General features: G+C 44.2%; 1 protein-coding gene across 2 annotated transcripts in view; it reads right to left on the bottom strand.

Moving 5' to 3' along the window:
• BACE1 (beta-secretase 1) overlaps positions 1-17241 on the bottom strand; it is a 41252-nt gene that overhangs the window by 18987 nt on the left and 5024 nt on the right. For both annotated transcript variants that reach the window (XR_012727550.1, XM_075328382.1), the window contains exon 2: positions 5256-5344. Coding sequence is in view for 1 of the 2 variants with exons in the window: in XM_075328382.1 (XP_075184497.1) it covers positions 5256-5344 (89 nt within the window). In the remaining variant the exon portion in view is untranslated. The remainder of the gene's footprint in view (positions 1-5255; positions 5345-17241) is intronic.

The raw sequence follows: 17241 nt of genomic DNA, 5'->3' as shown, positions 1-17241 counted from the left end.
GCAGCGGTCATGTGCTGCGAAGCCGCTAATCAGGGAGAAGCGGGGGGGTGCAGTTGGATCAACATGTATGTAATGCTTGTTTTATTATTTTACACCTCATTAAATAATATTGAGGACTTTACAATCTTTCTTTTCCCAATTTACCTCCGATGTTGCAATGGGTGAAGCTGTAATTTATAGAATATCTGCCCAATCTGCAATACAAGTGATTATAAACGGCAGTGATATAAGAATAGGAATCTGAGCAGACAAAGCCCGATTTACAATAGGCTTCATCTTCTGTGGGGGCAGGGGAGATGCTGTGGGTGGTGCACTGTGCTGCGGGCTTATTGTGGGTGGTGCGCTGTGCTGCGGATTTACTGCAGGTGGTGCACTGTGCTGCGGATTTACTGTGGGCGGTGCGCTGTGCTGCGGATTTACTGCAGGTGGTGCGCTGTGCTGCAGATTTACTGCGGACAGTGCGCTGTGCTGCGGGCGGTGCGCTGTGCTGCGGATTTACTGCGGGCAGTGCGCTGTGCTGCGGATTTACTGCGGGCGGTGCGCTGTGCTGCGGGCTGTGCTGAGAGTGGTGAGGCAGGGGCCACCATTCCAAAAATGTCGGCAGTGCGAAATTTAAATAATGGCACCCAGAGTCGGCGCATGCGCAGATGGAGCTCTCGGCTCAAGATCTCATCTGCGCACACGCCACCTCCGGCCCATTGGCCTCCCAGCAGCGGACTTAAGGCAAATGGCACCTGGAGGTGGCACGTGCACAGATGAGATCTTGGCTTGTCATTGAGTCGATAGCTCAATCTGCGCATGCGCCGTCTCCGGGCACCATTTCTTTGAAGCCCACACCGTTAACAATTTCTGGATGTTCCTCCTGCTTCACAGTGCTCGGAGCAAGCATCCGGGGCTGCACCGCCCACAGCATCGCCCTACTCCACCGCCCCTGCCTTCTGTGACCCCGCTCCACCACCAATGCCACCCCCCTCCTGTAAGACACCACCGGATTATAAGACGGACCCCATATCCCCCCCCTTTTTTTTCCTATAAAATTGGGGTGCGTCTTATAATCCAGTGCGTCTTATAAAACGAAAAATATGGACAGTTTTGTAAATTTCCTTGAAAAAATGAAAAATTACTGCTACAATTTTAAAGCTTCTAACATCCTAACAACAAAATAAAAGAACATTGTACAGTTGGTCAAATTTATGATATTTTTTTATAAATAAACGCCAAACATTGCAACCTCAATTTTCCACGATCATAGAATGTCTCACGAAAAAAACATCCAGTCTCAAAATCACTGGGATATGTTGAAACATTGCAGAATTATTGGCACGTAAATTTACACGTCAGATTTAAAAAATTTGGCCTAGTCACTAAGGGGTTAAGGTACTCCTGTGTGTGCCGTGCCCCAGTATAACTGTATAGGTTCCCATTAGGTCTCCTTACACTTTCCACTGAATTGCATGGTATATTCTCTGTATGTATCACTCATTATTTTTCCATTTCTCATGAGTTTAATATTAGAATTGATATTTATTTATTTTTTTATAATTTTTTTTTTCCTTTTTTCTTCCTTTAGATTATAATTAACAGACTCCAAATGACAATCTGGTTATATTTTAGGCAAGATTTACAGGTAAATCAGGTTGATATGTAACTATAGCAATAATCTCATAACCCTACCGACTCATTATCACTAACGAGCAGCACAAGGGCCTCTTCCCACAGTCACTGCAGAAACCACATGACAGGTCACAGCGAGGGCCGGGCACCTGCTCAGCTCAGCATATGGGGCCAGCTTTTTACACCTTTATTATATAGTGTATAAATCACTGTAGACAACCATGAAGAATCGGAGATCTACAGGAATCATATGGAAGGTAATAAAAAACTGCTTAAAGTGCACCAATCACCAGGATTTTCCTATATACCCTAAAGCCAGTGCTATACTGGCACTATCAGGCTGATTCTATACATACCTGTAGTGGTCAGCTCGGATGTATAGGCTTTGAAACCCAAGAAAGTAAAGTTTATAAAAATCATCAGCTTCTTGAGTAACAGCAGCTGAGGATCAGATAATATCTGGGGGGTGTTCATACTTATCCCCTCCCCCTGTTAGAATTAGTATAAGTATTATACAATCGATTTAAATTTTGACTTGCAGGACCTGTGTGAGGTCATACCCATGTGACCAGAAGGGGCGGGGCCTCAGCAAACAAAGTTGATAAGAGGAAGCAATATTTTTCTGTTGGCTCAGACCCCGCCCCTTCTGGTCACATGGCTATGACCTCAGCATAGGTCATACCCATGGGACACGTAGAGAAAGCCTGTGAGTCCTGCTTCTTCCCCCTCCCACACATAGAGAAAGCCTGTGAGTCCTGCTTCTTCCCCCTCCCACGCATAGAGAAAGCTTGTGAGTCCTGCTTCTTCCCCCTCCCACACATAGAGAAAGCCTGTGAGTCCTGCTTCTTCCCCCTCCCACGCATAGAGAAAGCCTGTGAGTCCTGCTTCTTCCCCCTCCCACACATAGAGAAAGCCTGTGAGTCCTGCTTCTTCCCCCTCCCACGCATAGAGAAAGCCTGTGAGTCCTGCTTCTTCCCCCTCCCACACATAGAGAAAGCCTGTGAGTCCTGCTTCTTCCCCCTCCCACACACAGAGAAAGCCTTTGAGTCCCTCTTCATCCCACACATAGAGAAATCCTGTGAGTCCTGCTTCTTCCCCCTTCCACACATAGAGATAGCTAGTGAGTCCTGCTTCTTCCCTTTCCCACACATAGAGAAAGCCTATGAGTCCTGCTTCTCCCTCCAACACATAGAGAAATCTGTTATGATCCGGAACCATGGAAGATCACAATAGAGCATTAGCAAAAAGGTGACAAGAGCATTGGCAACTAATCTGGCCGCCATCCCCTTACTAACCATCAACACTAGAAGTAGCTGAAGGGTGAACTAACATCCTATGCACCGCGAACCCAGCCGGAGAACTAGCTATCCTAAAGGAAGGAAAGATGAATAACTCTCTGCCTCAGAAATAGACCGCAAAAGGTATAGCAAGCCCCCCACATTCAAAGACTGCGGTGATATAGGAAAATACAATACACAGATGGATGATAGGATCAGCAAAGGTGAGGCCCCACTGACTAAATACGAAAGGATAGGAAAGAGGCTGATGGTGGCCAGAGAAAAACCCTACAAAAACCCAAATACCTGATAGTACAAAAAGGTCCTCAGATCGCTAGATCTGAACTCCGTCCTATATCAGGCGCTCTTGTCAAACCAATGAACAGAAAACAGGAACAATTACAAATTCAAGAAGCAACAAGCACATGGACGTATAGGACGCAATACTCCAAACATAGCTGCAGGGAGCTTCCCAGCTAAGCAACAGAGAGGGAAGATTCCTGCATGCAAATAAACTGACAATAACCACAGTAAATGATAAACCCAGATAAGAACAAAAGAACAAAAACAACATAAGAAAGAACCAAGCACTTATCTGGGGTAGATGTGGTCTGGAGCAAGATGAAAAGACTGGAGATTCAAAGAACAAATGATAACCGGCTCAGACTGCTAGCAGACCAAGGCTTAAATAGGCAGAGTGTAGCAATAGAAACGCCCATTGCTCAAGAACACCTGGTCTCTGTCAAACCATTCCTGGCCACAAGAGGGAGCCCCACAGCAGCAAAAGCATAACTGACATTCACAACAGAAAGCCTGTGAGTACTGCTTCTTCCCCCTCCCACACATAGAGAAAGCTTGTGAGTCCTGCTTCTCCCTCCAACACGTAGAGAAAGCCTATGAGTCCTGCTTCTCCCTCCAACACATAGAGAAAGCCTGTGAGTCCTGCTTCATCCCCCTCCCACACATAGAGAAAGCCTGTGAGTTAGTGATGTGTCAGTCGTGAACGACAGGAGCCGGATCACCAGTGAGAGCCACTAAAATCCCTAAACAGCTCTTTTCATTGCTGAAACCCTGCCCACCCACTGCTAAACTCCACCTACTCACTAATCTAATTGGTCACTAGTAAGTGGGTGGGGTTTAGCCGCGGATGGGCTGGGTTTTGGCGGCTTTACTATAATTTTAAATATGTGTTCACCTGGGGTGAACACATATTTAATAAGGAGCCGAGAACGATCTGAAAGATCCGGCTCTTTTTTGTGAGCGGAGCCATGGGAACCGGATCACCAAAAAGAGCCGGACTGCCCATCACTACTGTGAGTCCTGCTTCTCCCTCCCACACATAGAGAAAGCCTGTGAGTCCTGCTTCTTCCCCCTCCCACTCATAGAAAAAGCCTATGAGTCCTGCTTCATCTCCCTCCCACACATAGAGAAAGCCTGTGAGTCCTGCTTTTCCCTCCCACACAGAGAAAGCCTGTGAGTCCTGCTTCCTCCCCTTTCCACACATAGAGAAAGCCTGTGAGTCATGCTTCTCCCTCCCACACATAGAGAAAGCCTGGGAGTCCTGCTTCTTCCCCCTCCCACTCATAGAAAAAGCCTGTGAGTCCTTCTTCATCCCCCTCCCACTCATAGAGAAAGCCTGTGAGTCCTGCTTCCCCCTCCCAGTCATAGAGAAATCCTGTGAGTCCTGCTTCTCCCTCCACACATAGAGAAAGCCTGGCAGTCCTGCTTCTTCCCCCTCCCACTCATAGAAAAAGCCTGTGAGTCCTGCTTCTTCCCCCTCCCACTCATAGAAAAAGCCTGTGAGTCCTTCTTCATCCCCCTCCCACTCATAGAGAAAGCCTGTGAGTCCTGCTTCCCCCTCCCAGTCATAGAGAAAGCCTGTGAGTCCTGCTTCCCCCTCCCAGTCATAGAGAAAGCCTGTGAGTCCTGCTTCCTCCCCCTCCCACACATAGAGAAAGCCTGTGAGTCATGCTTCTTCCCCCTTCCACACATAGAGAAAGGCCGTGAGTCATGCTTCTTCCCCCCTCCCACTCATAGAGAAAGCCTGTGAGTCATGCTTCTTCCCCCCTCCCACACATAGAGAAAGCCTGTGAGTCATGCTTCTTCCCCCCTCCCACACATAGAGAAAGCCTGTGAGTCCTGCTTCCCCTTCCAGCACACAGAGAAATGAGTTGCGTTAGGCCTGCTCATGCGCAATACTACTCAATTTATTCTCATGGGAGTACAGGAACAATTTGCAATCTGGATCACTGGGGGTTCCAGTGGTCATACCCCCACCAGTCAGAGAGGTAATACCTATTTTGTGGATAAGTGACGTTGGTAATTAACCCTTTAATGATTTATATGTAGTCACATATCACTTACCTCTGTCGATGATAGTATCTTTTCAGGAAGGGGTGGGGGGCTGCGCCTACTGCAAAGTTACTGCTACCGGTATCAACCAAAATGTTGAGCTGGGAAGAAAAAAAAAAACAAGAAACAATGAACATCCCAAACCCAGAAATCAATTCTTAAAAGGACACACAGGACAGATGCTGGCTGTAATGCACAGCCGGGATCTGCCCCTCACAGCAGCAATTGGCGCAAGCCATGATAGCTGTTTAACTACAGAAATGCCACTGTCAATCACTGACAGCAGCATTTAAATATCACAATCGGCGGTGAATGTGTTATATATATATATATATATATATATATATAGGCTGAGATTCATAGGAAACCGTGATTTATACTATATACTGCAAAACCGTGGTAATGCAGTATATATCCTGTTAATCAGTACATGAGCCATTTGACGCGTTTCGAGACACACTTAGTCAAAATCAAACCATTTGGCGCATATCGGAACACAATTTCTTAGTCATATGACAATAAAAACATCAATCCATTTGGCACATTTGGAAACACAATTAGTCATATGATAATAAAGTCATCAAACAACTGGACGCATTTCGGAACACAATTCCTTAGTCATGATAATAAAGTCATCAAACTATTTGACGCATTTCAGAACACAATTAGTCATATGACAAAATCAAGCCATTTGATGCGTTTCGGAACACAATTCTTTAGTCATATGACAATAAAATCATCAAACCATTTGACGCGTTTGGGAACACAATTTCTTAGACATATGACAATAGAATCATCAAACTATTTGAAGTGTTTCAGAACACAATTCCTTAGTCATATAGTAAAATCATCAAGCTATTTGACGCGTTTCAGAACACAATTAGTCTTATGACGATAAAATCAAACAATTTGGAACGTTTTGGAACACAATTTCTTAGTTATATGACAATAAAATCATCAAACCATTTGAAGTGCTTCAGAACACAATTTCTTTGTCATATGACAATAGAATCATCAAACCATTTGACGCGTTTTGGGACACAATTCCTTAGCTATATGACAACAAAATCAACAAAACCATTTGGCGCGTTTCGGCACTCAATTTCCTAGCTATATTTAAATATATAACGATAAAATCATCAAGCTATTTGACGGGTTTCGGAACACAATTATTCATATGACAATAAAATCATCAAACCATTTGACGCGTTTCGGAATACAATTCCTTACTTATAGGTTATATGACTAAGAAATTGTGTTCCGAAACGCGTCAAATGGTTTAATGATTTCATTGTTTTTTTCGCACATGAATCCCTAATAAAGTATAGATCCCAAGAAGGAGTGCCAAAATTCTTTTCTTTTTTTAATATACTGTATTTACCTTTTTGCTCAAGCGGTCGTGCACCTGGGACGATACGGAGGCAGGTGGGGTGAGCTGTCGTTTTGGTGTTGAAATTAATATTATAAATCCAATTTTTAGAATCGGTTAAAAAATGTTGCGCCGTTTTGTGTATACAGCTCCTATTCAGACCTATTGTAATAGATTATGACAAATAGGAAATCTGGAATTGTGAAGAAAGAAGACGGTTCTATAAAGAAGTTCCTCTATCAATAACATACAGAGCCGCTCACACATCGAGAGCAGAGTTCCTCTTAAAACGTATATCCGCCGAACAGAAGTGTGAACACAGGTTATCAGTGAGGATGATGAAGATAAAGTGCAGGAGATAAGGGGTTAATATAATATAAAGGATGTAGCCTCCACTCCTTGCAGTAATATAATCCGCCATGTACAAGGTAGCAGGCGTCTCTGACCTCTTCGCTTGTCTCAATCCATACTTTTCCATTAGTCTCATTTTTTGAGACTTTGTGTCTCCCACAGGAGGGGGCAGTTGATGATGTACAGCAGCACGTGTATAGTATATGTATATACCATCTATATATACTATTTCATCATATATGTTTATATATTAATACTTTTACACTATATATTCTTATATATTCTTCATATATGCTGAGAAACTTTTATGTGCTCCTTATATTCCTGTATACTTTTACACCATACACTACTCACAAAAAGTTAGAGATATTTGGCTTTCGGGTGATATTTAAGGATGATCCTAAACGCCCTCTGACCTTTTCAGGTGATTTTAATGTGACCTTCTCTAACCTCTTGTATGCACGCGTCCAACTGTTCAATGTCTCAGGACTTTTGCTGTTCTCTAACAAGGAGCTTCATGTCAAAATTTGCATCAGGAGTTTGATCCATGAATCGGCCAATACATTTTGGGGTTCAATTAGAATTGATATTAAACCGTCCTCCTCATCATACAGTTCACATTTTGACATCATGAGACCAAGACGACGCCTGATAATTGATCAGCAGCACCGCGACATTTTGAGGCTTCAAGCAGGATGTTCTCAGATGGAAGTGAGCTTAGAATGTCACAGAGTGTCACCAGCTGGTTGTACAGAGATACAGAGAGACTGGAAGAGTCACAGAAAAGCAGAGAAGTAACTACAGAGCTTAGAGTATCACAGTGTCACCAGCAGGTTGTGCAGAGAGATACAGAGAGACTGAAGAGTCACAGAAAAACAGAGAAGTGGCTACTGAGCTTACAGAGTTATAGTGAGTCACCAGCAGGTTGTACAGAGATACAGAGAGATTGGAAGAGTCACAGAAAGGCAGAGAAGTAACTACTGAGCTTAGAGTGTCACAGAGTATCACCAGCAGGTTGTTCAGAGACACAGGGAGACTAGAAGAGTCACAGAAAAGCAAAGAAGTGGCCACTGAGCTTAGAGTATCACAGAGTGTCACCAGCAGGTTGTACAGAGATACAGAGAGACTAGAAGAGTCACAGAAAAGCAAAGAAGTGGCCACTGAGCTTACAGAGTCACAGAGTGTCACCAGCAGGTTGTACAGAGATACAGAGAGACTGGAAGAGTCACAGAAAGGCAGAGAAGTAACTACTGAGCTTAGAGTGTCACAGAGTGACAACAGCAGGTTGTACAGAAATTCAGAGAGACTAGAAAAGTCACAGAAAAGCAGAGAAGTGCCATTGAGCTTACAGAGTCACAGAGTGTCACCAGCAGGTTGTACAGAGATACAGAGACAGTGGAAGAGTCACAGAAAGGCAGAGAAGTAACTACTGAGCTTAGAGTGTCACAGAGTGTCACCAGCAGGTTTTTCAGAGATACAGAGAGACTGGAAGAGTCACAGAAAAGCAGAGAACTGGCCACTGAGCTTACAGAGTCACAGAGTGTCACCAGCAGGTTGTACAGAGATACAGAGAGACTGGAAGAGTCACAGAAAGGCAGAGAAGTAACTACTGAGCTTAGAGTGTCACAGAGTGACAACGGCAGGTTGCACAGAGATTCAGAGAGACTAGAAGAGTCACAGAAAAGCAGAGAAGTGGTCACAGAGCTTAGAGAGTCACAGAGTGTCACCAGCAGGTTTTATAGAGATATAGAGATACTGGAAAAGTCACAGAAAGGCAGAGAAGTGGCCACTGAGCTTCCAGAGTCACAGAGTGTCACCAGCAGGCTGTACAGAGATACAGAGAGACTGGAAGAGTCACAGAAAGGCAGAGAAGTAACTACTGGGCCTAGAGTGTCACAGAGTGTCACCAGCAGATTGTTCAGAGATACAAAGAGACTAGAATAGTCACAGAAAAGCAGAAAAGTGGCCACTGAGCTTACAGAGTCACAGAGTGTCACCAGCAGGCTGTACAGAGATACAGAGAGACTAGAAGAGTCACAGAAAGGCAGAGAAGTAACTACTGGGCCTAGAGTGTCACAGAGTGTCACTAGCAGGTTGTTCAGAGATACAGAGAGACTGGAATAGTCACAGAAAAGCAGAGAAGTGCCACTGAGCTTACAGAGTCAAATAGTGTCACCAGCAGGCTGTACAGAGATACAGAGAGACTGGAAGAGTCACAGAAAGGCAGAGAAGTAACTACTGAGCTTAGAGTGTCACAGAGTGACAACAACAGGTTGTTCAGAGATACAGAGAGACTGGAATAGTCACAGAAAAGCAGAGAAGTGCCACTGAGCTTACAGAGTTAAATAGTGTCACCAGCAGGCTGTACAGAGATACAGAGAGACTGGAAGAGTCACAGAAAGGCAGAGAAGTAACTACTGAGCTTAGAGTGTCACAGAGTGACAACAGCAGATTGTACAGAGATACAGAGAGACTAGAAGAGTCACAGAAAAGCAGAGAAGTGGCTACTGAGTTAGAGAGTCACAGAGTGACAACAGCAGGTTGTTCAGAGATACAGAGAGACTGGAATAATCACAGAAAAGCAGAGACGTGCCACTGAGCTTACAGAGTCACAGAGTGTCACCAGCAGGCTGTACAGAGATACAGAGAGACTAGAAGAGTCACAGAAAGGCAGAGAAGTAACTACTGAGCTTAGAGTGTCACAGAGTGACAACAGCAGATTGTACAGAGATACAGAGAGACTAGAAGAGTCACAGAAAAGCAGAGAAGTGGCCACTGAGTTAGAGAGTCACAGAGTGACAACAGCAGGTTGAACAGAGATACAGAAAGACTGGAAGAGTCACAGAAAGGCAGAGAAGTGGCCACTGAGCTTAGAAAGTCACAGAGTGTCACCAGCAGGTTGTATAGAGATACAGTTAGGTCCAGAAATATTTGGACAGTGACACAAGTTTTGTTATTTTAGCTGTTTACAAAAACATGTTCAGAAATACAATTATATATATAATATGGGCTGAAAGTGCACACTCCCAGCTGCAATGTGAGAGTTTTCACATCCAAATCGGAGAAAGGGTTTAGGAATCATAGCTCTGTAATGCATAGCCTCCTCTTTTTCAAGGGACCAAAAGTAATTGGACAAGGGACTTTAAGGGCTGCAATTAACTCTGAAGGCGTCTCCCTCGTTAACCTGTAATCAATGAAGTAGTTAAAAGGTCTGGGGTTGATTACAGGTGTGTGGTTTTGCATTTGGAAGCTGTTGCTGTGACCAGACAACATGCGGTCTAAGGAACTCTCAATTGAGGTGAAGCAGAACATCCTAAGGCTGAAAGAAAAGAAAAAATCCATCACAGAGAGATAGCAGACATGCTTGGAGTAGAAAAATCAACAGTCGGGTACATTCTGAGAAAACAGGAATTGACTGGTGAGCTTGGGAACTCAAAAAGGCCTGGGCATCCACGGATGACAACAGTGGTGGATGATCGCTGCATACTTTCTTTGGTGAAGAAGAACCCGTTCACAACATCAACTGAAGTCCAGAACACTCTCAGTGAAGTAGGTGTATCTGTCTCTAAGTCAACAGTAAAGAGAAGACTCCATGAAAGTAAATACAAAGGGTTCACATCTAGATGCAAACCATTCATCAATTCCAAAAATAGACAGGCCAGAGTTAAATTTGCTGAAAAACACCTCATGAAGCCAGCTCAGTTCTGGAAAAGTATTCTATGGACAGATGAGACAAAGATCAACCTGTACCAGAATGATGGGAAGAAAAAAGTATGGAGAAGAAAGGGAACGGCACATGATCCAAGGCACACCACATCCTCTGTAAAACATGGTGGAGGCAACGTGATGGCATGGGCATGCATGGCTTTCAATGGCACTGGGTCACTTGTGTTTATTGATGACATAACAGCAGACAAGAGTAGCCGGATGAATTCTGAAGTGTACCGGGATATACTTTCAGCCCAGATTCAGCCAAATGCCGCAAAGTTGATCGGACGGCGCTTCATAGTACAGATGGACAATGACCCCAAGCATACAGCCAAAGCTACCCAGGAGTTCATGAGTGCAAAAAAGTGGAACATTCTGCAATGGCCAAGTCAATCACCAGATCTTAACCCAATTGAGCATGCATTTCACTTGCTCAACTCCAGACTTAAGACGGAAAGACCCACAAACAAGCAAGACCTGAAGGCTGCGGCTGTAAAGGCCTGGCAAAGCATTAAGAAGGAGGAAACCCAGCGTTTGGTGATGTCCATGGGTTACAGACTTAAGGCAGTGATTGCCTCCAAAGGATTCGCAACAAAATATTGAAAATAAAAATATTTTGTTTGGGTTTGGTTTATTTGTCCAATTACTTTTGACCTCCTAAAATGTGGAGTGTTTGTAAAGAAATGTGTACAATTCCTACAAATTCTATCAGATATTTTTGTTCAAACCTTCAAATTAAACGTTACAATCTGCACTTGAATTCTGTTGTAGAGGTTTCATTTCAAATCCAATGTGGTGGCATGCAGAGCCCAACTCGCCAAAATTGTGTCACTGTCCAAATATTTCTGGACCTAACTGTAAAGAGACACTGGAAGAGTCACAGAAAAGCAGAGAAGTGCCACTGAGCTTACAGAGTCACAGAGTGTCACCAGCAGGCTATGCAGAAATACAGAGAGACTAGAAGAGTCACAGAAAAGCAGAGAAGTAACTACTGAGCTTAGAGTGTCACAGAGTGACAACAACAGGTTGTACAGAGATACAGAGAGATTAGAAGAGTCACAGAAAAGCAGAGAAGTGGCCACTGAGTTTATAGAGTCCGAGAGTGTCACCAGCAGGTTGTATAGAGATACAGAGAGACTGGAAGAGTCACCGAAAGGCAGAGACGTAACTACTGAGTATAGAGTGTAACAGAGTGTCACCAGCAGGTTTTACAGAGATACAGAAAGACTAGAAGAGTCACAGAAAAGCAAAGAAGTGGCCACTGAGCTTAGAGAGTCACAGAGTGTCACCAGCAGGTTGTACAAAGCTACAGAGAGGCTGGAAGAGTCATAGAAAGGCAAAGAAGTGAACATCCTTTAGCCACATCCAACATTGATGACCACTTCATTGTGAACAATGGCCTTCAGAGTCGGAGGATTAATGTCAGACAACTCCAGGCACATTTAAGGAGGTGAGAGGCACCCAAGTTTCATGTCAGACCATTCAAAACTGTTCACATCAGTAGGGTCTGTGTGCTAGACGTCCTATATGGTACCTGACCGCACCACCAGACATAAGCGTCATCTATGTACTTGACCGCATCACCAGGCACAAACGTCACTTATGCTGGATGAAGGACCAGTAGGCATGATGGGGGCATGTATACCAGGATGGGGAACATATATACCAGGATGAGGGACATAAATATTAAGATGAGGGACATTTATACTAGGATGGGGGACATATATACCAGGATGGGGGACATGTATACCAGTATACCAGGATGGGGTACATATATACTAGGATGGTAGATATGTATACCAGGATCGGGGACATGTATACCAGGATGAGGGACATAAATATTAAGATGAGGGACATTTATACTAGGATGGGGGACATATATACCAGGATGGGGGACATGTATACCAGTATACCAGGATGGGGTACATATATACTAGGATGGTAGATATGTATACCAGGATGGGGGATATGTATACCAGGATGGGGGAAATATATACCAGGATGGGGGACATAAATACCAGTAAGAGGCCCAGGATGCGGGACATTAGTACAGAGTGGGGGATATTACCCCCATAACGATGTCAGCACCAGATCCCCCCATAACAATGTGTCATGAGCCCATTTCTTAATTCAATTTTTTTCTTTTTCTTCTTATAAAACGCAGGCACGTCTTATCGTCCGATGCGTCTTACAGACTGTAAAATACGGTTATAACATAAAAATGTGAAATGTGTTTGCAGAAGTGCAGTAACAAAGAGCAGCGGAGTGTAGGGGCCATTTACTATGTGTCTCCCCAATTTGAGCAATCTCTGACCTAATATAAGAAATGTTACCATAGGTTTCCTCGGGGTACTCCACCTTCATCCCACGCTCCAAAATATATACGGATGTGAAATAATGATATAATGAAATAAATATCAGTTTGAGCTGAGACTGCACATTGATTCCCTGGGAGGATAATGTGTCTGAAATCCTTCGCTATCGTCAATTATTTCCATAGCTCAGAAGCTCTGACACAGGCTCCATCGGAAGTAGCATTGATTTCACTGTATCTTACCAGAGCGATGAACGCTGGCAAAAAATCCCACTACCCGGTATCAGAAATCTCTAACCGGTGACATTTAGGTTCGGCCACATTACCGGACCCCACCGCTCCCTGTCAAAATGTAACAGAGGGAAACAAGTCCATTACGGCTCCTTACAAAGGTAACCATAACCAGAGACATGTATTAATGAAAAATTAAAACCTTTACTCCATAGATACACTACAGACCAAAAGTTTGGACACACCTTCTCATTCAAAAAGTTTTTTTTATTTTCAGGACTCTGAAAATTGTAGATTCACATTGAAGGCATCAAAACTATGAATTAATACATGTGGAATGAAATACTTAACAAAAAAGTGTGAATCAACTGAAAATATGTCTTATATTCTAGGTTCTTCAAAGTAGCCACCTTTTGCTTTGATTACTGCTTTGCACACTCTTGGCATTCTCTTGATGAGCTTCAAGAGGTAGTCACCGGAAATGGTCTTCACTTCACAGGTGTGCCCTGTCAGGTTTAATAAGTGGGGTTGGGACCATCAGTTGTGTTGTGCAGAAGTCTGGTGGATACACAGCTGATAGTTCTACTGAACAGACTGTTAGAATTTGTATTATGGCAAGAAAAAAGATGCTAAGGAAAGAAAAACGAGTGGCCATCATTACTTTAAGCAATGAAGGTCGGTCAGTCCGAAAAATTGGGAAAACTTTGAAAGTGTCCCCAAGTGCAGTGGCAAAAACCATCAAATGCTACAAAGAAACTGGCTCACATGAGGACCGCCCCAGGAAAGGAAGACCAAGAGTCACTTCTGCTGCAGAGGAGAAGTTTATTCGAGTCACCAGCCTCAGAAATCGCAGGTTAACAGCAGCTCAGATTAGAGACCAGGTCAATGCCACACAGAGTTCTAGCAGCAGACACATCTCTAGAACAACTGTTAAGAGGAGACTTTGTGCAGCAGGCCTTCATGGTAAAATAGCTGCTAGGAAACCACTGCTAAGGACAGGCAACAAGCAATCCGCACCGTTGCATTTACAATCACAAAATTTTGAACATCATAGACTATGTTTTGAGGGGAAAATTTAACCCCGTGCTTCACATTAAAGTCAATGGAGCTGGGAGCTACAGGTCATTAATAGCAGCTGTGATTGGTTGCTAATGTCAATGAAGGACATTCTTCGCATAAGAAGCTTCTGTGTGAGGTAATATGATATCGGTGGAGAGACCGAGAGAGAGGGAGACACAGAAAGAGAAACAGAGGGCAAGACAGAGATAGATAGACAGATAGAGAGACAAATAGAGAAACAGACAGAGACAGAAAGAGATGGATAGAGAGACAAAGAGACAGAGAGAGCCCGACAGAGATACAGGGAGACACAGAGAGAGATTGATAGAGAGAAAGAGACAAACAGAAAGAGAGAAACATACAGAGACAGACAAAGACAGAGAGAGATAGAGAGACAGGAAGACGGAGAGACACACAGAGAGACAGTTACTATCTTGGGCAATGCCGGGTACTACAGGTAGTACATGTATAATAATAGTACTGTGTCAGAGCAGCTAATGTGCAGGGACATTATCTCATCACCATTAGTATTGTATCTAGATCTGCGGCGATAGTGCACACTAATAGTACAATCTATAGTTGGGTAGTTGTAGAGAGCAACAACTTATGTATTGTCCTAATGAGACATGACAGTGACCCTCTCCAAATACAGACATCGCTCCATTGAGCTGCGCAGCATACACCCCGATACACATTACATGGCTCTGCCCTCCCTACATAGAGACCGCTCTGCTAGATTAGTAACACAGGTAGGAGATGCACATTACCTGCTTGACCAGATATCCTGGGGCGTCCCAGCTCCCTCCCGACGTGTGTTTCGGTTTGCCATCTTTCTCAAGGGATGTTTTTCTCATTGTTTATTCTTGCTCACCTTATTTTAATTGTTGTTAATAAAAGAATAACATTTTTTGTACTCTGGTCGTGCGCTCATTCTTGTAAGTTGCATTGCTTTGCGCAGACTATGTTTATTGTGTGATGATAAGTATAGTTTTTTGTTTATTCTGTATCCTATTTTGAAGCATTTCTGACTTAACATAATATCTCTGCCTGGTGCAAACATTAGTTTACACACTGTGCTGGTACGGTACAAACAGTGCTGGCAGAATGACTACAAAGAGGAATTGCTCACAATGTATAGATGGCAAGTTATAAAAATCTCGACAGTTCCTGGACATATTCAATTGGTATGTGCATCCAAAGCAGTTTTATTTGTTTGATAAGGAAGGAAGACCAGGCTTAGAAATGATAGATAAATGTCATGCCAGAGCGTACAGAAGGCACAACCTGCGGCGCCACACAAAAATGTGAATGGTATAGAAGTAAGGCCCTGGGGATAGGGAGTGGGGAGAGGGGACACCTCCTGCAACTCACCCTGTACTCCCTAACGTACGGGTCCTTCCCCCCATCGCCACCATGTGCCTAGACCCACACTTGCCCTGAACTCCCACTGGCTAGTGAGAAGTCCGGTGAGAACACTAGTCTCATATTGCAATAATACGACACAAAGTAAGGGAGACAGACAGAGGAAAAATAGACACAATGTTATGATTCACGTATGGCTCTGATCTATGCAGAGCCGTTTTGTCCTAGGTGTTTTCTTGTTATCTGTATTCTCCGAGATCAGGCTCAAGGGAAGGGGCCTATTCGGTCGCATCTTATTCCGGGTGATCGCTCTGCCTTATCTTGGAGCTGATTCACCTGGAACTCCACCAGTAATAGTTCCTACTCTGCAGTGCACGCTTCTTGATTTTGTGAGTTGTTCGGGTCTTCTCCCGTTACCTTGCGTCCCATTCCCTGATTTCCGTCCCTCCCGTATTGTCTGTACTCCCTGTCTCCCTGACCCTCGACCTGTTTTGTGACCCCGGCCCTGCTCTCTCTTTGTGTCCTCTCGGCTTCCGACCCTGGCTTGTTCTCTGACCACGGCTCTGCTCCCCTTTTGTACATGATGCTACTTCCTGGCTTACTGACCACGGGTTTGCACATGACCTCGGCTCCTCTTGCTCCTCTGTACTGATGTGACCTCCCGGCTTCTCACACTCAGCTTGATCGACTACTCTGAAGAGCGTCCCCGCCTTGGTACTAGTGACCCCTAGTGGGTAAGCGCCTCACTACACCTAGGAACTCTACCCCATTCCAGTGTACCTGTGTCCCCTAGTGGTGGTGAGCATTACACACAAAAAGGAAAACACTCCAAGCTCCTCCAATGCAGCTAAACACCGCAGCTGCAATAGTCATGACTGCTCAGCTTCTTCCAGAGACAGGCTCCTTCCAAAGTTGTCAGCAATAGAATGAGAATCTATAACCGGCATCAGATGGTAAGACTCGTGACTTTTTATAGCAAAGGGGAGTGATCACAAAGAGCTGCACCTGAGATTAAGGCTACAAAGAATAGCCAGATAGGAAAGAGTCCTTAACTCCCTAAAATACCAGTTATAGACCTGCGAACAATAAGGCGTTGCGACCTTCTGGTCCCAGACTTGCCAAAGCGGGACACACGCATGATAGTGAGATTTCACAGTCTAAACTGCATGCAGAAAGGTGTTGCATAGAAACCTTTCCCTGAGCAGTATTTCTCCACCAGTGACGGAGGTGGCTGCAGGAGGGGCGGCAGACGTCCAGAAGCATCTCCTCTGCAACCGAGGGACAGATGTGAAGGCGAAACTGTCGGGGTTGTTCCTGGGTCAGCATTTAATATGCTTCACTTCCCAGATTGCTTGGTCCTTCACACTCAATGTTGTATTCCTCTGCCAGGAAACATGCCCGAAAACTGCATAAATCATCTGATGCAGAAACACAGCCTATAATGGCCGAATAAAAACCGAGGGGGTCCCTGCTGGGACCACCAGAGATGAGCTGTATGCTCGGTACATGGACATGGAAAATAATGTATTCATAAAAGAGGCTTTCACATCATCGTAAAATTGGAAAGTGCTTGTAAAAACAATTTGTGCTTATTAAAAAGCATC

The sequence above is a fragment of the Anomaloglossus baeobatrachus genome, chromosome 11 (assembly GCF_048569485.1).
Source record: "Anomaloglossus baeobatrachus isolate aAnoBae1 chromosome 11, aAnoBae1.hap1, whole genome shotgun sequence".
NCBI lineage: Eukaryota > Metazoa > Chordata > Amphibia > Anura > Aromobatidae > Anomaloglossus > Anomaloglossus baeobatrachus.
This window is presented reverse-complemented; position numbering and strand designations above follow the sequence as displayed.